The sequence below is a fragment of the Varanus komodoensis genome, unplaced genomic scaffold, assembly GCF_004798865.1.
Source record: "Varanus komodoensis strain SLA01 unplaced genomic scaffold, ASM479886v1 scaffold92, whole genome shotgun sequence".
Lineage (NCBI taxonomy): Eukaryota > Metazoa > Chordata > Lepidosauria > Squamata > Varanidae > Varanus > Varanus komodoensis.
In genome coordinates, this window is record NW_025336624.1 from 1438103 (window position 1) to 1450533 (window position 12431).

Consider the following 12431-nt stretch of genomic DNA (forward strand, 5'->3'; position numbering starts at 1 on the left):
AAAAGATGCAGACAAACAGGAAAAATGTCAGTAGAGCACTAAGAAGATAATTGCTAGAAACAAAATTCTAGGGTGGCATGTTTAGCTTGGAGAAGATTGAAGGGATAGTATTTTTCAAATAGCTGAGAGACTGTCACACAGAGGAGGGCCAGGAACTCTGCTTGGTTATTCCAGAGTGCAGAGTGTGGAATAATGGGCTAAAGTTAAAGGAGTCAAATTTTGGCTGAACATCAGGAAATATTTCAAGATTGTTAGAGCAGTATTGCAATGGAATCAATTACATAGGACCAATGTAAGAAATGCTGTTAAATTAAGGATTTCAGATATCAGAAAACAGACTGATGTAGCTGCACTGTCAAATTCAAGGGCCATGAAAAGGCTATCCAAAACTAAATATCAAATTAAGAAAGAAAGATATTTGTTTTTTTAATATGAAATGGGACCAGTGCTTGGCCTTTACTCATCTCTGATTTGAAATGATGGATACAATGATGCTACAAGATGAATTCCTAGGTACTCCAGTGAAAGGCAGATTATGTATCTGTGACTATCCTATAGTAAAAGATTTAGCACATTACTTGAATGCTGCTTATATTCAAAATTAGAGAACATTAGAGAACATTACCTATCCTTATTTCTTAAATGCGCTGAGAAATTGGTCAGTGAAGGATAAATTGTTTTTTCTCTTAAAGGTTCCAACCATTTTGTGTCTCAGATAGTTGCCCTTTTTGCTCTCAGAGCAGCTAGCATAAAGAAAAAAGAACTGAAAAAATGGACTGACTAACAGATTTCATTAACAGGGTTAATATGTAAGGTGTGGTATATGGTTGGTTTTATCAACTGTTAGTTACAGATCTTATTGCTTATATGTATTGTATAATGTTTGACCATTCTAATGCAACATTTTTAAATCTTAGTATGATATTCTGAAATATATGGCTTTTAAATATCAATGTAAAGTTTTGGTTTAAGGTTTGTTTTTCTTGTTTGTTTGAAATGGTTGGAAGATTTAGTCAATAAAGTTATTCACATTCACAATTACCTAGGAAGGTGGGGGATTCTCCCACTCTGGAGGCATTCTAGGCATCTGTCGAGGGGTTTTAACTTGGGAGTCCTCCATTGAGCAGCAGGTTGTACTTGATGGCCTTAGGGGTCAGTTTGAACTCTATTATTCTATGATTCCATGACAGTTTACTCTTTGCAGCAAGATTCTTGATGACCTGCCACCCATTTTCTGTGGAGGCTTAGGGCTTCACTACTATCTGACAGGAGAGATCTGATGTCTTGCAGGATCTGCTATATAATGCATCATGCACATCACTCAGGTTAGAGTGCTCCCCGTACAAGGGTACTTCAAAGTGTCTTTGCAGATCTGTACAGCTTTTCCACCTCACCTGCTAGCTCCAGACCTAGACTAATTGAGGTAGCTGGTCTCTCGTAATTCATGTGTAGTAAATAAAGTTGGCATCAATTAGATTGTGGAAAATCTTACTTTCTGAGTTATGGAAGCTGTTGGAGAACCATACTCCCATTGGTAATTGAGTTGAAGGTGAGAGGTACCTAGGTCAACAGCAAAAGAAGGGGATCCAAAAACACTAATATATTTTAGCTTAAAGCCCCTATTATCTGTAACTAAGCCTTAGGAGAGGCATTTCTATCATTTTAGGATGCAACTGAGGAACCACACAAAAACTGGAAAGTGACTGTGTTTTGAGAGAAAGAAGATGGGGTTTCATTAATAATTCTCAATTTGTCCATGGTTCTCAATTCCATGTTAACATCTCTAGGCCTGTAACCACATCTTTTATGCTTCTCTTGACAGGGCAAGAGCTCCCATTTTCCACCATGCAACAGATATTCCCTGAGGAAAAAAAGTAATTCTAATAAAGATGTCATCTTTGAATTTGGTAAGGATGTGAGTGAAACTGAGTCACTCAGAATGACAGCAGTAGTAATAGTCATCCTGTATCCTCTGATAAAGCATCCCCATGTTCCTAAATCCACATTTTTATTTTGTCCCTCTTTCCCACTAGTTTAACTGATAGCCATATTGTGGTCTTCTGAGATAGGTTACTGTAATGCCAGAAGTGGGAATCTGTGACTTTGCAGTTGTTGATGAACCCCAAGTCTCAGATCATTTGCCTGGGCTGACTGATGAGAGTTTGGGAGCCCAGCAAGATCTGGAGGGCCAAAGGTCCCTACCTGTGCAATAAGGGGATGACAAATCTTGGTTGGTATATAATAACATTGTTTTTGTTGCCCTAATTTGCCCAAGGCCACTTAGTGAATATACTTGAGCAAGGATTTGCCTTGTTTGCCTTGTCCAAACCCAGCATTCTAGCCATTACATTGCACTGGCTTTATTTTCTTTGTCTAATCTATAAGCTGTTTCCAGAGTTGTCATATGCCCTGGACATCCATTTGGTCCCTTGCCTGTCACTTACCTCAGGCTTGTCTTTTTGGTCTCCCTGCCAACATAACAAGAACCATGCTGGATGAGTCCATCTTGTCCAGCATTCTGATTATACAGTGGCCAACTGGCTGCCTGTGGGAAACCCAGCATTCACATGCCCTTACTCCCTAGCAACTGAGGTACATAGGCATACTGACTTTGCTGCTGGCGGTAGCATACAGTTATCTTCTTCTCCATGAATTAGTCCAGTCTTCTTTAAAGCCATCCATATTGGTGGCCATCAATCAGTCTTGTGATAGCACAGTCTAAGAAGTACTTCTTTTAATCTGTCCTGAATCTCCTACGAATCAACTTTATGGGATCACCCAATTTCTACTATTATAAAGGATAAAATCCTTCCCTATTTACTTTCCTCATACCGTGCATAATTTTGTAGGCATCTATCATGACTCCCCTTCCTCAACATTCCTCTAAACTAAATAATCCCAAATATTGTAACCTTTCCTTATAGGGAAATTGTTCCAACCCCTCATGCTCTCACATTTCCTTTTTTTTATTTTTGGGGGGAGGGGGCTGATCCAGGTGCACCATTCCCATTCTTATAAGCCTTCTTTCAGCAGTTATTTTTGATTTAAATGTTTTTTTCTGAACACACTTGCTGGGTGGATCAATCTGGTCTTTATGGAATATTTGAGGAAAAACAGGAGTGTGAAAGCAAGGAGTGGTTGTGATCCTGCTGGGCCTATAGCCAGAATTGCTGACTGAATCTCTTTGTTGTCATTTTAAGGATCAGACTCCTCTGAAGATGTATGTAAGAAGGCAGGGGCTGTCAGGTGGTAAGTAGAACTCTCACTTCATGTTGTCAACATCTCCTTGGTTTTAAATACAGTAGGACCTTGGGTCATGAACTTAATCCATTCCACGACTCTGGTTCTGACCCAAACTGGTTGTGACCCAAGTCAAATCACCCCATAAGATTTAATGTTAATAAGGTTAATCCGTTCTGGCTCCTCCGAATGTGATTGTGAGCCAATTTTTGGTCGCGAGCCAAGTCAAATTTCCCCATAAGGGTCAATGGAAATAAGGCTAATCCGTACTGTAACTATTTTCTTTTTAATCAGAAAAAATTGAAACAAAGTGACAAAGAACTACAAAGTACTATACAGTACAGTGGATAACACTCACCTAGGTGTGGGGGAGGTTATTGTTTGGAGGGAGAGTCCCCCTGCATAAGGACATTGGGAAGATCTCTTTCAGGGGTTTCCTCTCTTCCTTGTCTCTTAGCTGCAGGGAAAATTTTGAAAATTTTGGCGAAAAATCCATTTGATGTCACTTGTTTTTTCCTGTGCTGCATAACCCTCTGGAAATGAGAGGCCATGTTATCATTCATCAGATTCAACACTCTGTTCATTACAGTTATGTTGGAGTGGTGCTTCTCAAAGAAATCCTGGCACTCATTCATAATGGATTGTATCACTGCTAACCTCCTCCCTGTCTTCCTCAGTCGAATCCTCCTCAGCAAGTGCCTTCTGCTGCTCACTCTGGAGTTCAGCAAGTTCTTCTGTCGTCAGCTCCTCTATGTCTTCCCTGCACGAATGCAACTGCGATCGTGGCCATCTCCGCACTCATGCTGGTTGGAGGGTGGGGGAGATGGCCGAGATTGCACCCATCTTTCCTGCAGGAGCGCACCCATGCAGGGAAGACATGATTATGCACGTCTTCCCTGCATGTACGCAATCAGCAATGGGTGGGGGGGGGGAGATGGCCCCGATCTTGGTTGCCACCCAATGTGGAGTTCACGACCCAAGTCAAAATTTTCATGTAATTTTGACTCGATTTGGTCGTGAACCAAGGTGTTCGTGAGCCAAGACACCACTGTATTTTTAAAATTTCCTTTGCTGTGTCTCTGGTACTATATCACCCTAGAGAAGGAGCTATAATACTTCTGGCCTTCTAGATCAGTGAATTCCACTCATGCAGTGCAGATGTGAGGGCAAAAAAAACATGCCTAGTGGAAATTTTACCCTGTTCGTCCTGTCTTCTAAAGAAAAGTATTCTGTAAAAGATGGCTACTTCTTATGCTCTTGCTTACTGAATGCTTAGATTCTTTGTATGGAAAATTCAGTGTTTCTCTTCTTCCTGAACTGTTTTTGAAAATGTGTAAGGATATTGTAGGAAGAGGTATGGTGTGATATCACTTAGGAAGCTTGATTCAGCCTTGGGACTGCCAGCTATTGACCTGTATGGACCACAGCCTCAGAAGCTGTCAACAGGAGTATTAATGAATTTGCTGGTTTTAATCTGCATTTAAACCAAAGAGAATATTATCTTAATTAATCCTGCTTAATCCCAGCTGTATGTTCAATACATTTTAAATTGCCTTCAATGTAATGGAGCTGAATTTCAGCCACTAAGAAAGCCTCAGTATGATTTAGTTCAGATATAACAAGAAAGCATGGATTATCGTTCCATGCATGAACTATTAACTCATATGCAAGAGGAGAAATTTAAAGCTTCCATTCCTGATTAGAAACACACTGCAGTTTATTGCTGCATGTGAAGCTAGGAAATGGCAGCTTGTTCAAATCATAGTATGTAAACATGATGGGATATTGTCCTAGTTGTATATCCTTGTTAATTAAATGTGATTGAAAAAAAGAACACCATTTGCCAAGATAAATCACAAGTCATTCCTAATCAAGAGTGTAAGATCTACTCCTCCCCTCACACACAAAGGAGGAGCACTGACGCATCAGACTGAGGCTCATGCATATAACAACATGGTATTTTTTGTTTCAGTCAGGTGTATGTGTCCTTGAGGTCTTAATAAAATTTTAGTGGTGTATAGTGGTGTATAGGCAACTTCTTGGGTCAGTCTTGGAAATCAGAATAGACTGTAGGTAGGTATGTGTGTACTCCACATTAAAATCAATTAGTGTCTGTATTTGCATAGCACTGCTATTCATTGTGGAGGACAAGCCACTGTGAGTTGTTGTGTCATGTGAACTTGGACTGTTTCCCATAGGCCACAAGCCACTATAACAACTCATATTTGTTGGATGGTTAATCTAAAATGGGTTGGCATATCATCTGATCCTGGATGATCGTCCCCATCTTGCCAAGCTTGCCTGGGCCAGTGCCAGCTGCCGCACAAGTGCCCCAGTGGCACTTTGGAGCACTTGTCACTGGCTAGGCTTTCCCTTCCACAGTCATAAGCCTTTTATGCTCACCATGGCTTTTCTGTAGTTGCAATTATTTTTCCATAGGGATCATGCTCTTTATCCTGAAAGCCAATTTTTGTAGTCTCTGCTTTGGCAGCCAGTTATAGCCCCTTCAAAGAGACCAAGTGGCATGCTGGAGGGACAGTCTCTAGTACGCAGAATCTCTCTCTTGCTCTCTCTCTCCTGCTCTCTCTAGCTTGCACTCACAATGTATAGAAATCTGGGCTTGTCTGGAAAGGGTACCTGCTATGAAAGTGTAGCAAGCACAGCCATGGACTTTGACCAAAAGAGGTTCCAAATGCATTTTTTCTTAGCTTTCTCTTGACGACTTTTAAAAGGGAAGCTGTCAAAGGAAAGCAAAAGTGCAGGGAATCTTTGTTCTTAAAAAGGGGGTGGTAAGATTCTCATCTTTCTCGTTTTCCTTTTACCCCATAGTATATTGCATCTTTTTTCCTGAAACTCTAGCTGCTCAGGAAAGAAAAAACGTGTCCCAGCTCATTTTCTAAGGTCCCCTTTAAAACAGAGTTTTGATAGGGCAATAAGTGTTTTTGAACAGGACATATGCATCCATGCAGGAAAGCCTGCTCCATCCTGACATTTTCTTCAATAGAATAATCCCCTTCCTTCCTTAACTATTTACTGAAAGCCTGCAAAGTGGCCTCATCAGTCTTATAACTTTATCTTTCTATACCTCTCTTTCTTTGCAACAATAGCCTTTCAAGACCCAGGTATAGAGCTTTAACTACTAGAGAATAAGGATGAAGGATCAGTCTGGCTGAACTATTGGCAGGGCCCATAACTTTATCACAGCTGTACATGATCAAAGTACCAAGTCCTTTGTTGCCAATTTTACACCATCAGAACAACATGTGCATGCTCTGGAACCTATCTAGAAAGCCAGGCTACCATGGATGTCAAAGGCAAGATGTATGTTATGCCTGCAGGCCAGGGGACTGACAGCATTTGTATTTTCTGTGTCCTCTGTGATGTATCTGAAAAGAAATCTGTTTACCATGTAGTTTGTAGGGGATGCAAAAAGGTCCATGATCAGTTTGCTAATGTACTATTTCCAGAAGCACATTATTGTTGATGTTCTACTCGGTTAACCTCCAGTTTGACCAGTTGACTCTAATATTTAAGTTTTCTTGCATGTACTTGGCTGACAGGATTCAGGATTTAATTCTACCCATGCTAGGATCCTGTTCCCAGGGTCCCCAACAATCACATTGTCCAGCCAGATAAGCATTACTGTCTTTTGAACTAAATTGCTGAAGAAAATAAGAGCTAGGTTTATTGTCCTTAGGTACAGCCAACTGATGGTGTGTATCAGTTCCTTCTGTTTCAGTGTTGAGCCTGATTATAAGTGGCTGTCAAACAGTTAATCCTTGTTCATCTGAATCATCTTGTTTCCTCCTTCTCTACAGTGTGGGATTTGGAAGTAGTTCTTTATCTCAGGCTGGTGAAAGTTGTGCCAAGAATATGGAACTTCCTGAGCCAAGTGTTGAAGATCAGGCACCATTAAATAAGTCAGGTATGAGGATTTCTCTCTAGATTGGGTACCTAACTCTACAATCTAAATGCCCTGTGCTAGCCAGACTCATTCATAACTCTGGGTAGTTAGCATGCTAATTAACTTGATAGACCTTAGGTCAGCTTACCTAAGGGATCTGGCATATCTAATGGAATTCTCTACTTCGTTGGCAAAGTGTTATTCTAGTTATTCATCATAACTAGAATACCTTCAGGTTCAGTATCTTTTGCCCTAATGTATAGAGTGACTAGGGTAGGCAACTTTTGTTTAAACATATAAGTTGCTTTGATTATACAAAATTAGTGGAAGCTGTTTCATTTTTATAAAATTGCTGGGGGGTTTTCTAAAATCCACATACAGAATCCTCTTATGTACTCATTTTTTGTGAATAGTTTTCCCCCTGTGTATGCATTTTGTACACTTTTTGGATCAGGGAACTATATTGCAAAATTCAAAGAAATGTGAAAACCAAAGGGTAATTGTGTTCTAGTATAAGTATTAATTTGGGAAGTGCAGTGAAGTCAGTTTGTATATATACATGAACTGAATTAATTTCTCCCCCAACCCTTAGCCATATGTTTCATAGATTCTTGACATATTATCATTTAGTTCAAGGGTGGGTAACTTGCAGTTGTCCAGAAGTTTTGGCCTACAGCCCTTATGATCCCTCAGCATTTGCGTTGTTGGCTAGGACTGATAGAGTTGTAGGCTAAAACACTTGGAATTGCTCACTAGCCTTTTTAGTTCTAAAGCAATTACAAGTGTTTGAAGAGATGCCTTTTCAGAGTATCTTTAATGCAGGTGGCAGTTTGCCTTTGAGATCAATGTATTTCAAAATGACTACTTGCTGTTTTGGAACAGCGTTTGCCCCATCTGCTTTTGAAATTGGTTAAATCAGCTCAGCACATCAATTAAAGCCTGTGGTGCTAATTTCTACATATCATAAAACTGGCCTCAAGAGTTCTTTGCTTTATGATGTGCAAGTTTTGCCAAACTGTATGCTACTTTAAGCTTTATTTTTAAGCAGCTGGATAGCTGGCTTTTTCACTTTGAAGGGAAAGGAGATATATGGGATCCTGATCTAGATTAGCTTGTATCCATTTCCAACCAGATTTCTCACCTTCTTGCATTAATAATTTCCTTGAGAGTGAACACTTTCACTGGGAGGATAATTTTTTGGTAGGAAGCTAACATGGGACTTAGATTTGGGTTCCCACAAAATTGTTTTCCCGTCAAACTGTGGCCAGTTTAAGCCCACTTTTTAAAAAGAGTGTTTAGTGTTTACACACTTTAGCCTTTCATACCATATGCTCAGAAAGGAAATATATGAACTATAATGATGATTTCTATTCTTTCTATTCTCTAAGTCAGCATTAGAAGGAGGGAACATGTTTAATAATAATAGAACTATTATTAAATTAGTTCTTCTTGAAATTGCCAGCTGAGCCAATTTCTAATTAATTTCTAAGTTTGTAGTATTAGGCCTACCTTTCAACAGTTATTTTAGTACATGTGCTTTTATCAGTTTTAAAGCATTTCACACCATGTGGAAAAGTGCTTTGTACATTTCTGCGAATCTGTATTTGACTTAACAAATTTCTGGTTTATGAACAAGTTATTAGGATACCTAATGGTATAGTAAAAGTACTTAAATTAAAGCAGGGAATATATGCTGAGCACTTACTGTAGTTCAGTCAAAACGGGGGTGTGGGAGGCAGGGGGAAGAACAAGGAATTCTTCTGCCAAGAATTGCTGATTACTGTAGAGTCAAGAGTAGATGGATTCTTAGCCAGGAGAACTAGAATCTAGAGTTGATCATTAAGCACGCTTAGAAGCACCATCATCTGATCGCAGCTTATTTGTTAAAGAAGCAATTTTGGGTCAAGATGGGGTAGCTGTGAATGGAAGTTCTGGGTAATGAGTTGCTAGGCTTGAACCAATACCAGTTCTTGTGAGAAACAGCAGAAGGGAAGGAAGGACTACAGATAAACCAATCTCATTTCTAAGGTCTTCCCTTTACAGGTGCATTTGGGTTCTTGGAAGAAGCACTAGGAAGCAAAGAAGACATTCAAGGCAGCCCTGAAAACATTAAAGTTCTTGAGGATAATGTGGTTGTGGACAAGAATCAGGGTTTGTTTTTTCCTGAACCCTGCACTGGGCAACATGCAAGAAAACCTAATGACTCGTCCACACACAAAGATGATTTTCGCTTTGTACCCAGTATATTGCAATTGGTTGATGAAACGACAATGTCTTTGGCAGATGGTCTGGCAGAAAATGGCACAGGAAATGCTGGCATTGTATTGCCTGGTGGAAATACACAAAATCTGTGTGAAGATGAGGAGCATCTGCTGCATTGTCCAACTTCACATGACAATTCCTTGAGTCAAGTTCCTGGGAAGAAACTGAAGCGGAGCATCCAGAAAGTCAGTGAATGGCTTTCTAAAAGCAAAGGGAGTCTGTCTTCTAGCTCCCTGCAGGAAGTTCTCACTGAGGAAGTGAATCAGGATCCAGTCACATATTTGTCAGATGCAGATTCTTGTGTTTCTGAGAAGACTGAGCAGGTGGAAGACCAAGGGGAATTCATAATGAGAAGGAAAGAGAGCAAGTTTTTGTCCAAGCCAGTTGCCACAAAAATTGAAGATAAAATATTTGGGAAAATATACAAGAGGGACCGCAGGTCAAACCCTCGTTGGAATGAGAAGGAAATAATCCAATTACAGGAAGAGGAAGATACTGCTTTGAACACAAAATCTTGTGATACACCTATAAGAAAAATCTTTACAAGAAAGAGGAAGGCTCATGACTCCATCAGGAGGCAGGACATGAAAGAAAGTAGTAAGAGGCCTGGTGGAGATGAAAATTTTCCTTTGGAAGCATGTGACCAAGCCCTTACTCTTATTGATCATGTACTTGTAGCAGACCAAAAGGGCACTGAGTTGTCAACAGTACTTGTCAAGGAAGGGACATCCATTTTTCAAGATGATGCAAGTGAACATGATCAGAGTGGATGCCACAAACTGTCAGAATCAAACTTGAAAAATCCAGAGAAGAAAATAAGCTCATTGAGTAAGAGAAGTAAACTATTAAGTAGGTCACTTGGGGCAGTGCAGGTGGTAAGAGACATCAGCTCCAAATCTCCTAAGAAAAGCATGAGGCAGATAGATGATGAGGAGTCAAGGGAAGGAGGAACAGGCCAGGTGCAAGTCAGGCAGAGCAGGAGGCTTCAGCTGATCACAGAAGGAGCCTGGAAGAGAGACACGGGACTTCAATTACAGCCAGAAGGAGCCTGGAGGAAAAGTGAACCAGCAAAGAGTGAACAGAAAGAGGTGATTGAAGGAGGTAAAAAACAAGGGTGGCCTCAAGCAGAGAATACGCCATCTCCTTCTGTAGCAGAAGATAAACTGAACATGTTGCAAGGCGGGATGCAGAAGGACATTTCTTTGTCAGATGACAGCCTGATAGACAAGGAAAGTGATGCAAATAAGGCTCGTATTAACCCTGAATCCTCTGCGTCTATGATGCGAAGTATAAAAGGTCTTCTGAAGAATGAAAAAACTACAGAGGGCCAAAGTCCTAGTTGTATTGTCCCCAGCACGGACTCTCAAAATAGTTGTTCACTATTTCATCCTACAGAAGTGAAGCAAACCAGTTTTGTAGATAAACATGAGCAGAATGCATTAGGTACTCAGGCACCAGAGGGTGATATATTTTTCACAGGTGATGTGACAGAAACCTGTAAGCACACTGAGACAGATGATAAAGCGACAGGGACTTCAGAGTTGAACCCAGAAATTGATGACAGTGAACTGGATTCAGGCTTCATGCAGAAGATAGTCGGCCGCTGCAAACGCCAGTCATTTTTGCTGCATCAAAGTCCAGTGAAGGAATCTGCTGCAGACATTCAAAGGGAGCTAACTGTTGGCAAGATGGAAAGCAACAAAGCCCACTGTTTGAATAAATCAGGTGAAAATATAGACTGGATTTCTGAGAAGAGACGAGAAGCAAGTATTTGTGAGGTGAGTAGAGGCAGTTCTGGGCAGAGACTGGCATCTTGCACCTCCCATTTCCCTCAACAGAATAACACAACTGAAAATCTTAAGCTTCTCTCACAAGCTGCATTCCCAAGTCATCCATCCATGTCAGAGCACTCAGCCAGCAAGAATATAGAGAACGGAAGCCAGATACAAAGTCAGAAACCAGCAACTGAAAAAAAACTATCTCCAGAAATAATGCAGGAAACTGCAAGTCCAAGTGGTAGTAGCAGAATCCCAAGTGTCTGCAGAAATAGCAACTTGCAAGGCACTACTTTAACACTTGTTAATACGAGAAGTCCCAGTACTCACAACTTGCAGCAAGCAGGATTTGAAGGCACTGAAATCAAAGGGCTGGCATTAAACTCTCAGCCAGAATTGCTGCAGTCACAACCAACACTTCCTGAACTTAGCTGTGTCTTTATCGAAAAGAAAAGCAGCATGAAAGAAAAACAACTGAACAGTGGCATAGGAGAAGCAACTGATATCTCTAGCCCAGATGTTCCTAAGTGCCTGTTGCCCAGTGAGAATGTAGAACAGTTCACGGAGGAGGAATCCGATGACTTAGAGACACCAGAGGGCTTGCTGGGTCCTTCTATCAAAAACAAAGAGAGCTCACCTAACCTTTGGGAAATGGACAAGAAAGATAGCTTAGACATGTCTGCTAAAACAGACAGGGACAGCAACACTGGAAGCAGCTTCAAGTTGAAAAGCAATATTTCAGCACGCAAGAGACGGGTACGGAAGTTGCCATCCTCAGAAGAGGAAGATTCCAGTGAAGATGAACTGCCATGCTTTCAAGAACTAATATTTGGTAAAACAATAAGTATGCCATCACAACAAGAAAGGAATCCATCAACTGAGATGCTAGCATGGAAGAGCAGCAGCCAAAGTAACCTGAAATACAACGATGGGGATGACTCTCCAAGTCAGGAGTCAGACTGTTCAGTGAATTTGTTTTCCTCCCAAACACATGCATCTGCGGACTTCAGTAGCAAACCTCATGATTCAGGACACTTAACTCAAGTTAATTCCAGGGAAAATCTGCCAAGTCTCAGCAGGAATAAAGAAGAACCCATTGGTAAGTTCTCTCCAGAGATGTTGGACAATAGAACTGTAGAAATAGATGAATTCAGAATTCAGCTTAGGTACAAAGCTGTGATTACTGTTACTGATTACGATGTTATTGTATTTTTAATAATAATTACTTTATTTTTAAGTACCCATCTGCA

At 40.6% G+C, this 12431-nt stretch overlaps 1 protein-coding gene across 4 annotated transcripts in view; it reads left to right on the forward strand.

Moving 5' to 3' along the window:
* Positions 1-12431, forward strand: part of BRCA1 (BRCA1 DNA repair associated) — a 70849-nt gene that overhangs the window by 21582 nt on the left and 36836 nt on the right. For all 4 annotated transcript variants that reach the window (XM_044418731.1, XM_044418730.1, XM_044418732.1 and 1 more), the window contains 4 exons: positions 1823-1907; positions 3201-3249; positions 7059-7165; positions 9188-12280. In XM_044418731.1, the coding sequence (XP_044274666.1) occupies positions 1823-1907; positions 3201-3249; positions 7059-7165; positions 9188-12280 (3334 nt within the window). The remainder of the gene's footprint in view (positions 1-1822; positions 1908-3200; positions 3250-7058; positions 7166-9187; positions 12281-12431) is intronic.